Genomic DNA, 17142 nt, shown 5'->3' on the forward strand with positions numbered 1-17142 from the left:
TCTCAAAAGACTGTTTAATGTGAACATGTATTTTCATTTTCATATATTTTGTACAGCAGAAGTTGCTTTGTAGCAGAAGAAAGACATTTTACACTTAATTGCTGCATGCCTTTAATCGCCGACTTGTGATTAGCTAATATCATGTGTAATTTCACCGCACTGATGCCCATTGAGTACATTTTACACTGCAGAACGCCTCTCTGAGTTTACCGTTGACAGGTTTTAAGCAGCGTACACTAATGATGACAATGAAAAAAGGGTCATGAAAACTTCCCACATCCTTAGAGACAATGTAATTGCTGCTGCGAAAAAGCTTAGTACGGTAATATCTTTCTATCTGTGTGCTTGTAATTGTTTTACAGTTTTCTTTATTCCTCCTCAAACATATTTAGTAGTCTTATCAAACTTACAAAGCACCCACTGTCTGTCTCACTGCCTCTCTCTCAGCTACCTAGCTAGCTGCTAAGCTAAAGAAGCCAAGTTAGTCGCGGTCCAAAGCAACTACCGTATTTTTCGGACTATAAGTCGCAGTTTTTATCATAGTTTGGCCGCCGGGGGTGCGACTTATACTCAGGAGCGACTTATGTGTGAAATTATTAACACATTACCGTAAAAAAATCAAATAATATTATTTAGCTCATTCACGTAAGAGATTAGACGTAAAAGATTTCATCGGATTTAGCGATTAGGAGTGACAGATTGTTTGGTAAACGTATAGCATGTTCTATATGTTATAGTTATTTGAATGACTCTTACCATAATATGTTAAGTTAACATACCAGGTACGTTCTCAGTTGGTTATTTATGCGTCGTATAACGTACACTTATTCAGCCTGTTGTTCACTATTCTTTATTTATTTTAAATTGCCTTTCAAATGTCTATTCTTGGTGTTGGGTTTTATCAAATACATTTCCCCAAAAAATGAGACTTATACTCCAGTGCGACTTATATATGTTTTGTTCCTTCTTTATTATGCATTTTCGGCAGGTGCGACTTATACTGTGGAGCGACTTGTACTCCGAAAAATACGGTACGCTCCGAAGGTGTCTGCTCCCTTACGCTGCTGCTACTGTTCCGAAGACAGCAGGAACTCGACTCGGTGAAAGAAACAATGCGAGTATGGCTCCCAGCTCTTCATGCACCGTTCTCATGGATAGGTTGGCCCTACTAGAGGACCATGTCCGCCAGTTAGAGAAGAGTAATTTCGTAACTTTGGACGCCGCGGACACGTTTGCTCGCGTTAGCTGCCGCAAGCTGAGTAGCCCAACTTGTAGCAGCCCTAAGTGGCCTACAAGTCATGGTGAACCAGTTGAAATGCATAATATATTTAGCTCTTTAGCAAGTCCTACACCATAGTCTACCAGACACCAGACCTTAGTCATAGGGAACTCCATCACCCGGAACATACAGTTTAACTAAACCAGCATAATTAAGTGTATTCCCGCGGCCAGAGCACCTGACATTGAAGCTCGTCTTAGGGAGCTGACTCGCAACAAGCCTACACGTACGACAGGTTAATCGCACCATTAGCTATGCAAACATAGTTATAATATGTCGGCTCCAATGACACTAGGTTGAGACAATCAGAAATTACAAAAAGGAATATAGCTCGGACTTGTAATCTCGCTGGAAAGATGTCTCGGCATCGAGTACTTGTCTCTGGCCCACTGCCTGCGAGAGGCAATGATGGGAGGTACAGCAGATTAGCCTTGCTTAACAAGTGGCTTGCTAGTTTTTGTAGAGAACAGGGACTAACGTTTATTGATAATTGGGCCTCTTTCTGGGGAAAACCTGGCTTGCTGAGGAGGGCCGGCCTTCACTCTAACTGGGAAGGCGCCATCACTCTTTACAGAAATATAGACTACTGTTTGAGTCACCCTTGACTAACTACACTAAAGCAAGCTCAGACACAGGCAATTACAGTGTCTGTTAGTCCGGGTGAGGAGTCAGTTAAGCTACAACTAACCAGCGTCAGGCTGGAAAATTCCTGCACACGTAGCATTTCTTGTAGAATAATACGTAACTCACATAACCTTTTTTTGTAGTGACTGTGCCAAAGATAAACATGCATTCTACTGAGGTGGATTATGACGCAGCACCAAGCAAATAATTTTAAGATTCCCATCATATAAATTCCTAGTTGGGATCGAAATTATTTAAGGCGCACTACACAAAATAAACACAACGTTTATAATTTCAGTACTACAGATACCATTTAAAAAAAACTCAAAACAGCCCGTTACCTTTAATACGAGCTTTTTAAACATCAGATCATTGTCTCCCAAAACTTTTTGTTAATGAGGACATTAGTAAGGCTGAAACGACGCGTCGACGTAGTCGACGTCATCGGTTATGTAAATACGTCGACGCCATTTTTGTGCGTCGACGCGTCGCATAATGACGTCACACTACCGTCATGGCGAAGCGCAAAGCAGACGATCAAAGAAGACGATGCGAGCGGTGCGAGCGAGGGGGGAAAAGCATGCCAAAAGTGGTCAAAAGTGTGGGAGTATTTCAATAAACGGCCCAATAATGTTGTTGTATGCACAGTGTGTCGAGCGGAAATGGCCTATCATAGCAGCACAACGGCTATGAACGAACATTTGAAAAGAAAACCATCAACTAGTCCAGGGGTCGGCAACCTTTACCACTCAAAGAGCCATTGTGGCAAGTTTCACAAATTAAAGAAAGTAATGGGAGCCACAAAAAAAAATTTTAAATTTAAAATGAAAAACACCGCATACAAAGCTTAAATGCTTTGTGCTATGTTAACCAGGGGTCTCCGACACACGCACCGGCACACACTTTAATGTGGAAATTTGATGTTAGTGCAGCCCGCGAGTTTTGAATGACTGCCGCTTGATAGCGTCATACTTGCCAAAGCTCTCATTTTTCTCGGGAGACTCCTGAATATCAGAGCGTGATGACACTGCATTTGGCGCCCTCTACAGTCTGCCCTAACAGTGTACCTGCTCGACCACACGTAGAATGCAATTTCAGCTTGCTCACGTAAGTGACAGCAAGGCGTACTACCTCAGCAGCCACACATCTTACACTGACGGTACCAATACCCAGAATCCCATGCAGCCCTAACTCTTCCGCTCAACCAACGCACGGAGAGGGGGGGGGGTTGATGTGTGGGGGGATTTGGTGGTAGCGGGGGTGTATAATGTAGACCGGAAGAGTTAGGGCTGCATGGGATTCTGGGTAATGGTTGTGTTGTGTTTATGTTGTGTTACGGTGGGATGTTCTCCAGAAATGTGTTTTTCATTCTTTTTTTGGTGTGGGTTCACAGTGTGGCGCATATTTGTAACGTAACAATGTTAAAGTTGTTTGATACGGCTACCGTCAGTGTAAGCTGTGTGGCTGATGAGTAAGTATGCTTTGCTGTCTCCTGTGTGTGCAAGTAATAACAACATGCAACATGTGGCTGGACTGGCACTGGCAGTGCAATTAGGGCACGCCCTTTATTTAGTAATTAGAGTGTAAATAGGATTATTTTTTCCCTGGGAGTAATCTATGAGACACTGAGATCCATAAGTCTCCTGGGAAAATCGGGGGGGTCGGCATGTATGTAGCTGAGCCGCATCAGAGTGGTCAAGGAGCCGCATGCGGCTCCGGAGCCGCGGGTTGCCGACCCCTGAACTAGTCAATCGTCTGCGCGAGCATACGTTGTCATCATTACACAAAAACATGAATGTGTCATTTGTATCTGCTAGGGGTGTAACGGTACGTGTTTTGTATTGAACCGTTTCGGTACGGGGCTTTCGGTTCGGTACGGGGGTGTACCGAACGAGTTTCTAAGCTAAAGCTAAAGTCTTAACAAGCTGCTTTGCTCCGTCTGCCTGTCTCAGCACGCAGCATTGTCCCACCCACACAACCATCTGATTGGTACACACGAAGCATTATCAGCCAATCAGCAGTGCGTATTCAGAGCGCATGTAGTCAGCGCTTCAGTGTGGAGCAGATAGGTGTTTAGCAGGTGAGCATCAGGCAGCGGACTCTCCCCAAATGATAATAAACACCTCCCAGTCAACTACTAGTAACATCACTATGAGCCCGTTGACCTTCTAGAAACTTAAACTGCAGCTCAGCTCACTCGCAATCCTGGCTTGAGGTGAAGGCTAATTACCTCTCAGTTCCAGCCACATCGACCCCTTCTGAGCGCCTATTTTCAGCTGCTGGGAATATTGTAAACAAGAAAAGAACCAAACATGTAGACATGCTAACCTTTCTTCATTACAACTGTTAGACACTCACTGGAATGAGTAGAATTGGTTATTGTGTACTGTGTTGGACTGGATGTTTATTTTGCACATTTTAAAAGCAATACTTAATGTTTACAGTGCTCCAGAATATTTAGATTGGCACTTTTTTGTATTGGATGTTTATCTTTATTTTTGCACATTTTAAAGCAAAATAAGCAATACTTTTACTTTTGAAATGCTTATACTATTGCAGAATATTAAAATTTGCACTGGATGTTGACTTTTATATTTGCACATTAAAAAGCAAATAAGCTACTTTTAATTTTGTTAAATGTTAAAAGTTTTAAATGTTTACATTGTTACAGAATATTTAGTCATGTTGTTGTCAATGTTGACTGAGTGGCCATACTTCTTTTTTTTTGTAAATAAAAGCCATGCCTTTTGAAAAAACGGGCCTACATTTATTTTTTCATCTTCATTTTGAATAAAAAAAATAATCGGTAAAAGGAAAAATAATCTATAGATTAATCAAAAAAATAATCTATAGATTAACCGATTAATCAAAAAAAAAATCTATAGATTAATCGATAGAAAAATAATCGTTAGCTGCAGCCTTAGACATTAGAGACAACAATCTTAACGTCAGTGGTCTCAGCGAAACTTGGCTAAAACCAGATGAATTTTTCCTGCTTAATGAGGCATCTCCTAACTATACAAGGGCACATTTTGTCCATCCCCTTAAAAGGGGTGGAGTGGTTGCACTAATATCCAATGAAAACCTTAACCTTAGCCCTAACCCAGGGGTGGGCAAACTACGGCCCGTGGGCCGTTGGTCTTTTTGATCCGGCCCGCCAAAAAATAAAACAGAATTGAGCAAATTGTGTAATAATTAGGACAACATTAACAAAAACCTGCATATGTACGTTTAGAAAAAAAATGTCAGCTGTTCACCACCACACAAATCATGACACCCACATATAGGGATGGGTATTGTTCACATTTGAACCAATAAGGTTCACATTCCCGGTACCTGGGAATCGATACTGGTATTTAATGGTACTAATTGTATTTTTTTGTGTGTGTTAATATTAATTGTTTTTGATCATATCTTTTTTTGCAACATTTAAAAATGAGCTGATAATGACAACTGTTGTCCAGTTATATCTTGCTTTATTGTCAACATTTCATTTGGAGCATTTTTTGAGTCAACTTCTTTGTTGGCCTTGAAAATTGCAACATTAGTTTGGCTGAGTCTGCCTCAGTGCTGCTGGAGTGATCGTCAAGTGCCAAAGTGCGTATAGCTGTCTAAGACAGCAACCAGGCGTGACGTCACGGCAAACCCAGGTACCGTAACATGGCACCCTTGGATTTTACGTGAATGCAGCGGACCGGCGGAATTCAGTCAGTGCCAAAAAGGTGCCGTTACTACCGTACCCATTACTACCCACACACCACCACTTTTATGTGCACTCTATTGCGAAAGCTATGGCCGCGTATTTAAAGTTCCAGGTGCTCCGTGAGGTCCAGATTTGAACAACTTTTATTAGTTACACTAAATAAACGATTAATTAAAGCAACGGAATAAAATCAAGGCTTTTTCTAATTACATTATTTGATTAATAATTGCAGCCCTAAACTAGACAGTAGTTCTTCATGATGCTAAGCAATAATGAGGAAGTTAACAATACTACAACACGTCAACATAATCAGACTGATTTTTCATAGCCTTATGGGTCTCAAATTTTGTGTAAACAAAACTGGTCAGCAGCAACTTAAGGTGGAACTGCACTTTTTTGGAATTGTGCCTATCATTCTATCTATGTTGGCCCTGTGATGAGGTGGCGACTTGTCCAGGGTGTACCCTGCCTTAAGCCCGAATGCAGCTGAGATAGGCTCCAGCACCCCCCGCGACCCCGAAAGGGACAAGCGGTAGGAAATGGATGGATTCACAACCCTTTTGTAAGACAACAACAAAAGTGTTTTTTTTTGTTGTTGTTGTTTTTTATCTACTCCAACTAGTAAATAAATGCAAGCCTATGAGAGTTGCTCCTTTCTGCCTATAAAGTGCTTAAAAAAATCCAAACACTTCCATCAACGTTTTATAAACATGCTCTAATTATATATTAGGGGTGTAACGATACGTGTATTTGTATTGAACCGTTTCGGTACGGGGGTTTCGGTTCGGTTCGGAGGTGTACCGAACGAGTTTCCACACAAACATATTAAGTAGCCGCCTACGCTTCCTTCTGCCTGTTTTTGTCAGTACTCTACACAGCACCCAGCATTGTCCCACCCACACAACCATCTGATTGGTTACAAACAGAGCGGTAACAGCCTATCAGCAGTGCGTATTCAGAGCGGTAACAGCCAATCAGCAGTGCGTATTCAGAGCACATGTAGTCAGTGCTTAGCGTTTAGCAAGTAAGCATCAGGCAGCGGACTCTCCCCAAATTATAATAAACACCTCCCAGTCAACTACTAGTAACATCACTATGAGCCTGTTGACCTTCTAGAAATATAAAAGGCAGCTCAGCTCGCTCGCAGTCCTGGCTTGAGGTGAAGGCTAATTCTCTTTTAGCGTAACGTTAGCTCATTTTGCGGTGTGTGTGTGTGTTACGGACAGCAAAGCCCTGTCTGTCTGTTATTTCACTTTACCTTTTTCTGTGTTGATTGAGCTGTGTTGAAGCAGCAAAAAAGGACATTGGTTAAATGAAGAGTTTCTGTCTCTGATAGTTGATATAATAATGTAACTGCATCATTAAGCCTACATGAACTCCATGATGTTCAGGGATGAATAGTCTCTCCTATTGCTATTGTACCGTTTTTTCAGCTATAGTTACATTAATCATTAGTAATGCAGCAGCCTAGTTTTGAATGGCAGGGTCCCTGCTATCACATGTTGATAAAAATATAACATTTACATAATAAATCAACTACAGGCTTCCCAAATGCTGTAATAAATTAAGCATGATGAGTTGACTTGAAACTGTTTAATGTTGCACTTTTTATATGTAGAAGAAAAGTTTTGTCATTTTATTTAATCAGAGCAACAACTTGAGGCAGTTTAATGTTGATTAACGTGGGCAGAATTATTATAGTGTTCCCAATGTTAAAAGGATAAAGCCATTGTTTACAAATGTGGTAAATAAATAACCAAAAAATTTATATTTTGTTGTTTTCTTACTGTACCGAAAATTAACCGAACCGTGACCTCTAAACCGAGGTACGTACCGAACCGAAATTTTTGTGTACCGTTACACCCCTAGTATATATGTAATGTACCAGTAGTAACAGGGACATTCATAATAACATGTAATATTTACATATTTTGCTCTTTTTAAGCATATGGCGGCACAATAATTTCCTAGATGCATCTGTTTACTTTTTCCTTCAACTACAACACTGACAACAACTCAACAGATAGCAACAAACATAAATAAACATTACTTACTGGACAATGTCTGCTCTCAGTGGGATATATTCCCATTTAGATGAAGAATGACTCATAGTCCTTGCAAAAGGGTTAAAAACAAAAGGGAGGGTGCAAACCACCGTCTTTCGCTAGTCTTTCTCGCCATCTCCCGGTCTAAGTTGGCTGTCAAATTTTACCAACTTCTCAGTTTATGTCCATATCATTTTACTATTAAGGTGAGAGGTATGATTTATAATTGAGACTAAACTTTCACAAGCACTGAAGCGAGAAATCAGATACCAGCAGATGCTGTAAATACAGCAGCATAAGGAAATTGCCTCTCTGTGATCAATCTGTCACTAAATGTATGTAGGTCCCTAACGTTAGCGCTTATAATAAAAATATCGCTAATACTTGGTTAATATTCAGGGCACGAAATGTAAATGGAGTATTGTTGGCGCTTTTAGGATGGTTATTTATTGGGTTTCATAAATGGAATAAACGCAATAGACGCTATGATATCATAGCATATCATAAGGATTGTGAATTATAGGCTGAAAGTGTATTTCCCCTTTTCAGTACTAAGAAAAACAGTGAACTTGATGTTTGATATAAAAAGGTTGTTGACATGAGCGGGTTCCGCTGTAATAAGAAAACAACATCGGCTTTGCTACCAACCTGGGGAAGAAGATACTTTCAACAACCACAAAATCCTGCATGAGCACATCTCTCTCTGCCTTTTGGCTCAAACTGCCGACCGTGTGAGTGATGCCCAACTGAATGGCACCTTTTAGAGCAGAGGATGTTGTCTACAGAACATAGAGAGGAAGATACTTTTTACCAAATGGAACAAATGACAATTTACCGCTATACTGTTGCTGGTGTCAATCAACCAGTGTCAATAACAGTGTTACGACCCCCGAGAGCAAGCTCGAACCTTTTTGTAAGTGGTCTCTCCGGTGGTGGTCTCAACTCCCCGGTGTCCAATGGTCTTCTTCATACTCTGAGCTGAGGAACCAGGCATCTGAGTGAAGGGTAGAAGAAGGCGTACAAACATTACATGAATGTTTCTAGAAACTATGAAACTAATCAAATGTAATTTTATCTATTATATAATTTAGGGGGGCAGCACGGTGGAAGAGGGGTTAGTGCGTCTGCCTCACAATACGAAGGTTCTGAGTAGTCCTGAGATCAATCCCGGCCTCGGGATCTTTCTGTGTGGAGTTTGCATGTTCTCCCCGTGACTGCGTGGGTTCCCTCCGGGTACTCCGGCTTCCTCCCACCTCCAAAAACATGCACCTGGGGATAGGTTGATTGGCAACACTAAATTGGCCCTAGTGTGTGAATGTGAGTGTGAATGTTGTCTGTCTATCTGTGTTGGCCCTGCGATGAGATGGCGACTTGTCCAGGGTGTACCCCGCCTTCCGCCCGATTGTAGCTGAGATAGGCTCCAGCGCCCCCCGCGACCCCGAAGGGAATAAGCGGTAGAAAATGGATGGATGGATGGATATAATTTAGGGGTGCACAATATTTAAATTTGAATCGCAATTCTTATTCATCCCGATTCTAAATCAATTAATAATTTTCAAAAAACGATTAAAAAAACAAAACGATAATTAATTTTTAAATCGACATGTTTAGGCCATCTCCATACAACCAGAAGGAGCTTTTCTAAGCTGTAATAAAATGTTTTATTATAGTTATTATACCAACGAATACATTAAATAAAATAGTTTTGAATTGAGAATCGATTCTGAATCGAATAGTCACCCAAAATCGGATCGGGTATCCAAAGATTCACACCCCTGATTTTATCAATTGAAAGTACAGCATATAAAAAACAACCATATCTGTACACATTAGGGGCGCAACAATATGAAAATTTGATACCATGGTATTGTGACCAAAATTATCATGTTATTATTGCGGTATTGTTGAATATGCTCAATAAGTACTTCTACACATCTAAAATCTTAAAAAACATTTTTTTAAATAACTAAAATAAACAAGGCCACTGTTACAGGGTCTCTGCAGGTTTCAACAAGTCAAATTTAAGACTTTTAAAAACGTATTTAAGACCTTATTAAAAAAATAATTAAATACCATTTCACATTCTTACAAAAAAAAAACGTTCAAACACATTAAGGAAAATCAGAGGGCCAGAATTAATGGTAAGTAAATGATTTCATTCACTGCTCTTTCACATTGGAAAACAAAATAGTGAAACTTACTAAATACACCAGAAACGTCTATTGTAAACAAATAAAAAAATATTAGCAAACATCATACAATATTTTTTTTTAGATTTGACATAGAACTGTTTTCTTGCAAAAGGTGCAGTGAGCTTCTTATCAAGTGTTTCAGGTAACAACAACCAGAATGCCAGAAATGTTAGAGGAAAGTACAACAATATATTGTCTGTAAAAGGGAATGTTAGCATCTCTGCTAAAGTTAAATGGTTAACTTTTGCAGTGTTTTTACAGCTGTCAGAATTCAGCAAACAGATAAAAACATCTACAGTACTACTACTGTATCTGCACAAAGGTGTCAAAACAGAGAGAGCAGACAGAGCAATTGTCTAAAACAGGGGTGCCCATTACGTCGATCGCGAGCTACCGGTCAATCGCGGAGAGTGTGTCAGTCGATCGCCAGCCAGGCATTAAAAAAATAGTCCTAAAAATTAGCGATCATAAATCTTCACTATGACGTCACTTTTGTCACTTGATTGACATTCACGGCACCCGAGGGTCTTGTGAGATGACGCTGGCTGCTGCCAGCTCATTATTAAGAAAAAATTACGACAGGAAGGCGAGAAACACTTTTTATTTCAACAGACTGGCGCCGTACCTGTCGTCAAAACTCCAAAGACCGACGGCACAGTTGCACAATAAAAGCTCTGCTTCATCCTGCCTGCGCTAACAAAATAAGAGTCTCAGAAAGCTGGCGTGCACAAGCTAGCAAGTTACAGAGTTTGCCGCCAACGTATTTCTTGTAAAGTGTATACAAAGGAGTACGGAAGCTGGACAAATCAGATGTCAAAAACCAACCACTTTCATGTGGTATTGGACAGAAAGGAGGACTTTTTTTCTCCTCCATTTGAAAATGCGGACGTTATCAGCACCACTGTCTGATTTCTATCAATGCAAGTCATCAGAATCAGGTAATACACCAACTTGTCAATCAATCAATCAATCAATGTTTATTTATATAGCCCTAAATTACAAGTGTCTCAAAGGGCTGTACAAGCCACAACGACATCCTCGGTACAGAGCCCACAAACGGGCAAGGAAAACTCACCCCAGTGGGACGTCAATGTGAATGACTATGAGAAACCTTGGAGAGGACCGCATATGTGGGTAACCCCCCCCCCCTCCTCTAGGGGATATTCTTGTCTTCATGAAAGAAAGGAATCTATATGTGTTAAACATGCTTGTATTATCATTAAACGCCTTTAACTTATTAACAATATTAACTATATGTGTTAAACATGCTTGCATTATCTTTAAACAGCTTTAACTTGTTAACAATATTAACTATATGTGTTAAACATGCTTGTATTACATTTAAACACCTTTAACTTGTTAACAATATTAACTATGTGTTAAACATGCGTGTATTATCATTAAACACCTTTAACTTATTAACAATATTAACTATATGTGCTAAACATGCTTGTATTATCATTAAACACCTTTAACTTATTAACAATATTAACTATATGTGTTAAACATGCTTGTATTATCTTTAAAGATCTTTAAATTATCAACAATATTAACTATATGGGTTGAACATGCTTGTATTATCATTAAACACCTTTAACTTATTAACAATATTAACTATATGTATTAAACATGCTTGTATTATCTTTAAAGACCTTTAATTTATTAACAATATTAACTATATGTGTTAAACATGCTTGTATTATCATTAAATACCTTTAACTTGTTAACAATATTAACTATATGTGGTAAACATGCTTGCATTATCTTTAAACACCTTTAAACTAGTTAATAATATTAACTATATGTATTAAAGGCCTACTGAAATGAATTTTTTTTATTTAAACGGGGATAGCAGATCTATTCTATGTGTCATACTTGATCATTTCGCGATATTGCCATATTTTTGCTGAAAGGATTTAGTATAGAACAACGACGATAAAGATTGCAACTTTTGGTATCTGATAAAAAAAAGGCTTGCCCCTACCGGAAGTAGCGTGACGTAGTCAGTTGAACATATACGCAAAGTTCCCTATTGTTTACAATGATGGCCGCATGAAGTGAGAGAGATTCGGACCGAGAAAGCGACAATTTCCCCATTAATTTGAGCGAGGATGAAAGATTTGTGGATGAGTAAAGTGCAAGTGAAGGACTAGTGGGGAGTTGAAGCTATTCAGATAGGGAAGATGCTGTGAGAGCCGGGGGTGACCTGATATTCAGCTGGGAATGACTACAACAGTAAATAAACACAAGACATATATATACTCTATTAGCCACAACACAACCAGGCTTATATTTAATATGCCACAAATGAATCCTGCATAAAAACACCTGCGTGTTTGTTACGCTAGCTCCTAGCTCCTCTGCTAGCTCCTAGCTCCATAGAACACGCCAATACAATTCAAACACCTGATCAACACACACAATCACTCAGCCCAAAAGACCGTTCACCTAACCCAAGGTTCATAAAGCTTATATATTTTTAAAAAGTTACGTACGTGACGCGCACATACGGTCAAGCTATCAAATGTTTAGCAGCCAAGGCTGCATACTCACGGTACCTGATATTCAGCTGGGAATGACTACAACAGTAAATAAACACAATACATATATATACTCTATTAGCCACAACACAACCAGGCTTATATTTAATATGCCACAAATTAATCCTGCATAAAAACACCTGCGTGTTTGTTATGCTAGCTCCTAGCTCCTATGCTAGCTCCTAGCTCCATAAAACACGCCAATACAATTCAAACACCTGATCAACACACACAATCACTCAGCCCAAAAGACCATTCACCTAACCCAAGGTTCATAAAGCTTATATATTTTAAAAAAGTTACGTACATACGCAAAAAAAAGTTGCGCACATACGGTCAAGCGATCAAATGTTTAGAAGCCAAAGCTGCATACTCACAGTAGCACGTCTGCGTCTTTGTCATCCAAATCAAAGTAATCCTGGTAAGAGTCTGTGTTGTCCCAGTTCTCTACAGGCGTCTGTGTATCGAAGTCAAAAGTCCTCCTGGTTAGAGTCTCTGTTATCCGAGTTCTTCCATCTTGACTGCATCTTTCGGGAATGTAAACAAAGAAGCGCCGGCTGTGTACTGTTGTTGCTGACTACGTTCGAAAAATACGTCCATTTCACACAGACAACTTTCTTCTTTGCTTGCTCAGCTTCCTTCTCCATAATGCAATGAACATGATTGCAACAGATTCACGAACACAGATGTCCAGAATACTGTGGAATTATGAAATGAAAACAGAGCTTTTTCGTATTGGCTTCAATGTGGAAGGCATACCCGTGTTTGCCGGGCTACGTCACGCGCATACGTCATCCTCAGAGGCGTTTCGAACCGGAAGTTTAGCGGCAAATTTAAAATGTCACTTTATAAGTTAACCCGGCCGTATTGGCATGTGTTATAATGTTAAGATTTCATCATTGATATATAAACTATCAGACTGCGTGGTCGGTAGTAGTGGGTTTCAGTAGGCCTTTAAACATGCTTGTATTATCATTAAACACCATTAATGTATTAACAATATTAACTATATGTGTTAAACAGTGTTGGGTTAGTTACTGAAAACCAGTAACTAGTTACAGTTACTTTATTTCAAAAGTAACTCAGTTACTAACTCAGTTACTTACACCAAAAAGTAATGCGTTACTGTGAAAAGTAACTATTTAGTTACTTCTACTTTTTTTTTTTTTAAAGCTCCCATTAATGCCCTTTTAGCCTTCATTTCAGTACTGTTATTGCACTGGAGAATAATATAATCTGTTGATCAACTTGGCATGCATTTGCATCACTGAACTCTGCTAAGCAATGTGGTCTACATACAACACACAAAGACAAAGATATGTTTCAAAGGGCCAATTTGTTTCAGGCCAGAACAAATTGACAAAACTATTTTAAATAGCTGCAACATAACATACATAAGTAACAAACAGCATAATAACAACATGGCCAACGGTTTACGTTGTATTGCATACACCCCTCCCCTCCCCTCCCCTCCTCTTCCCACACACAGAGCGCAGAGGAAAAATCAGAAGCACGTCACTGCAGCACTGCAATAAAACACACTCAGATCTTGTTTCTAGCCGATACCACATAAAAAATAACGTGATATAACACAGTAACGCATCATGTAGTAACGGTAACTGAGTTACTGAATATAAAAAATAACATGTTAGATTACTAGTTACCGCCGAAACTAACGGCGTTACTTTGTAACGCGTTAGTCCCAACACTGGTGTTAAACATGCTTGCATCATCATTAAACACCTTTAACTTGTTAACAAAAACGTATCTTTCATAAATAAGTAAATATAAATTATATATATGAATGAGGTAGATCCCCACGACTTGATCAATTGAAAAGTAGCTCGCCTGCAGAAAAAGTGTGGGCACCCCTGGTCTAAAAAGAAAGAAGGTGATAGCTTGCAAGCCTCAAACAGATTTTGGATGTGAATAATGTGGATAATATTCACATTTGCAAATCTCCCTTGCTTTCCTCACCCTACCATAAACTGAGTGTAACCAATAAACAGAACCTTTATAGCTTTTAATGTCAATTGCTGAATAAACTTGGAGAAAAGATTAATAAGCAGGACAAGCTAAACTGAAAATATTGACATAAATAATACAAATAATATATGAGAATTATGTTTTTTTTATAGTTTTACTGCTGGGGGTACACTACTACCACAGAGAAATTAGCGTGTGCTTACTGTTGATAATAACATTATTTCACAAGTAAACATCTCATATTGATATCCTTTGGCAATTTGTGCCATTTTACCCATGTAAAACTCCTATGGTGGACTTAAGTTGAACTTTGTATAGTTGTGCAAGTGTTTTTGGCGTTTCCCCATCTTTTGTCAGACACTAATCCCGGATTTTTTACTTTTACATTATCATTCCATTCACTTTCACCGCAATCTTTATAAAGGCTTCCCTCCTCTATGGCTCCACATTAGAGTCCTAAACACTTTATATGTTTCCATCCACCGACTTCAAACACGCATTGATTGTTCTGGAGCCATAAATCGTTTAACTTAGGGCTGGGCGATTTGGCCGAAAACTATATCAAGACATACGTTTTTTATATTGATCGATATCGATAATTATTGATACTTTTTTAACTTATTTAAGCCTGCTAATAAATACAGTAAACCGATATCCAACTTACCAAGGGTGCTATTTATCATTGGAGAAGAGCCAGGTAGGACGAGCGCGGCTAAGGTAGTAATAAAATAATTAAAGTAGATTTGAAGGTAGTTGCAGATTTGAGACACTAGTTGGCAGTAGTGTATAAGCTATTGAACACTACACAGACTAGTTTGGAAAGCTACTCATTGAGAACTATTGAGTGCGCCTGGAAGAGTGGCAGCACATCACAGTAGCTCCTTTGAATTCCTTTCATTTTACTTTATTTTTGATATTATTCTTAACTTTTCTTGCCTTTTTTTAATCTCTTACCTTCCATAAACCACTAATTATGGTTCTTGGGCACTTTTGTGTGTTTTCGTTACTTTTCTTTTTCTTTTCGGGCCGTTTTGTGTTTGGCTTCGATCAGCGGAGCAGTAGACCTTTTGTTTACACACGCGAGGAGCTGTTTGCGCTCTCCTTACCAGCGCTATGGGGAACACGGCCGGACCTTCCTGTGGAAGTACGAAAAAAGCGCAGGGGACGCCTTGCCGGCATAAAGATGAAGGAGCGCAGAAGGAAATTTAAGCCTGCAATCCCCTCTGTCCTCATGGGGAACGTGCGGTCTTTGGCGAACAAAATGGACGAATTGTTTGGGCTCGTCCGAACTCAAAAGGAGTACGCCGTGTGCAGCATCATGTGCTTTACGGAGACTTGGCTACACGCGGACTTCCCGGACCACAGCGCGTCTCTACCCGGCTTCACAACCTCACGGGCGGATAGAAGCACACTTCTGAGCGGTAAGAAAAAAGGCGGAGGGATTGCCATCTTGGTGAACAAGAGGTGGTGTAATCCTGCTCATATTAATGTAAAGGAGTGTGTTTGTACGCCGGACATTGAACTTCTGGCTGTTGGAATTCGGCCATATTATTTGCCAAGGGAATTTACTTCTGTAGTCTTCATTGGAGTGTATGTTCCTCCTTCTGCTGACGAAACTGCTGCTTGTGACACCATTCACGCCGCTGTTGCTAAGCAACAGACCAAACATCCCGATGCCCTCATTCTCATTTCGGGTGACTTTAATCATGTTTCTCTGGACTCTATTTTACCCACTTTCCATCAATATGTACACTGTGCAACACGGGAAAATAAAACTCTGGACCTACTGTATGCTAATTCAAAAGATGCATACAGAGCCACTGCCCTGCCCCCCCCCCCCTGGGACGGTCTGATCACAATCTGGTGCTTTTAACACCTCATTACGTTCCTGCTGTGAGGAGGCAGCCCATCTCAACTAAATCAGTGCAAATGAGGAGTATTGAGGCATGCATAGCCTTACAAGACTGCTTTGAGACTACAGACTGGGAAGTACCCTGTAAGCCTCACGGGACAGATATCAACAAAATCACAGACTGCATCACTGACTACATACATTTCTGTGAGGACTCCATCATCCCGACAAAAACTGTCCACTGTTACCCAAATAACAAACCCTGGATCACCAGCCAGCTAAAGGTGCTGCTAAATAAAAAGAAGCGAGCCTTCAGATCCGGTGATCGGGACGAGTTGAAGAGGATTCAGTGGCAGCTCAAAGTTAATCTTCAAGAAGGGAAAGATGCCTATAGAAGGAAGCTTGAAGCTAAACTCCAACAAAACAACACTCGTGAGGTTTGGAAGGGTATGAAGGCCATCACAGGCTTCAACAATAAAGCCAAACTGCTGGATGGGGGTGCAGATAGAGCCAACGAGCTGAATTTGTTTTTCAACAGATTTAGCAACACACCCCTTACTGGCCCTCCCCCCACTACTCCTGTTCTCACACCTCCACTTCCTCCTCCTTCTCTTTTACCTACCACAGCCGTTTTTTTCCCCCCTCTCCCCTCCCCCACTTCCACCCCCACTGAGAAAACCAGCCCGGTGTGTCTGACACCTGGACTTGTAAGACGGCAGCTGGAGAAAGTCAATCCAGCTAAGTCAGCAGGCCCTGACCGAGTCAACCCCTAGGTCCTGAAGACTTGCGCTGCTCAGCTAACTGGGATCCTGCACTCCATCTTCAACCTGAGTCTGAAGCTAGAACGGATACCAGTGCTATGGAAAACATCCTGCATTGTGCCGGTGCCCAAGAAGCCCATCCCATCGAGCTCAAATGACT

General features: G+C 40.2%; 1 protein-coding gene across 2 annotated transcripts in view; it reads right to left on the reverse strand.

The window, feature by feature from the left end:
* The window catches only part of LOC133636191 (phosphatidylinositol 4-phosphate 5-kinase type-1 alpha-like), a 106698-nt gene that overhangs the window by 38702 nt on the left and 50854 nt on the right, over positions 1-17142 (reverse strand). For both annotated transcript variants that reach the window (XR_009822191.1, XM_062029958.1), the window contains exons 3-4: positions 8559-8645; positions 8300-8430 (exon numbers count right to left, since the gene is read on the reverse strand). Coding sequence is in view for 1 of the 2 variants with exons in the window: in XM_062029958.1 (XP_061885942.1) it covers positions 8300-8430; positions 8559-8645 (218 nt within the window). In the remaining variant the exon portion in view is untranslated. The remainder of the gene's footprint in view (positions 1-8299; positions 8431-8558; positions 8646-17142) is intronic.

Source organism: Entelurus aequoreus, linkage group LG20 (assembly GCF_033978785.1).
Source record: "Entelurus aequoreus isolate RoL-2023_Sb linkage group LG20, RoL_Eaeq_v1.1, whole genome shotgun sequence".
Taxonomy (NCBI): Eukaryota; Metazoa; Chordata; class Actinopteri; order Syngnathiformes; family Syngnathidae; genus Entelurus; species Entelurus aequoreus.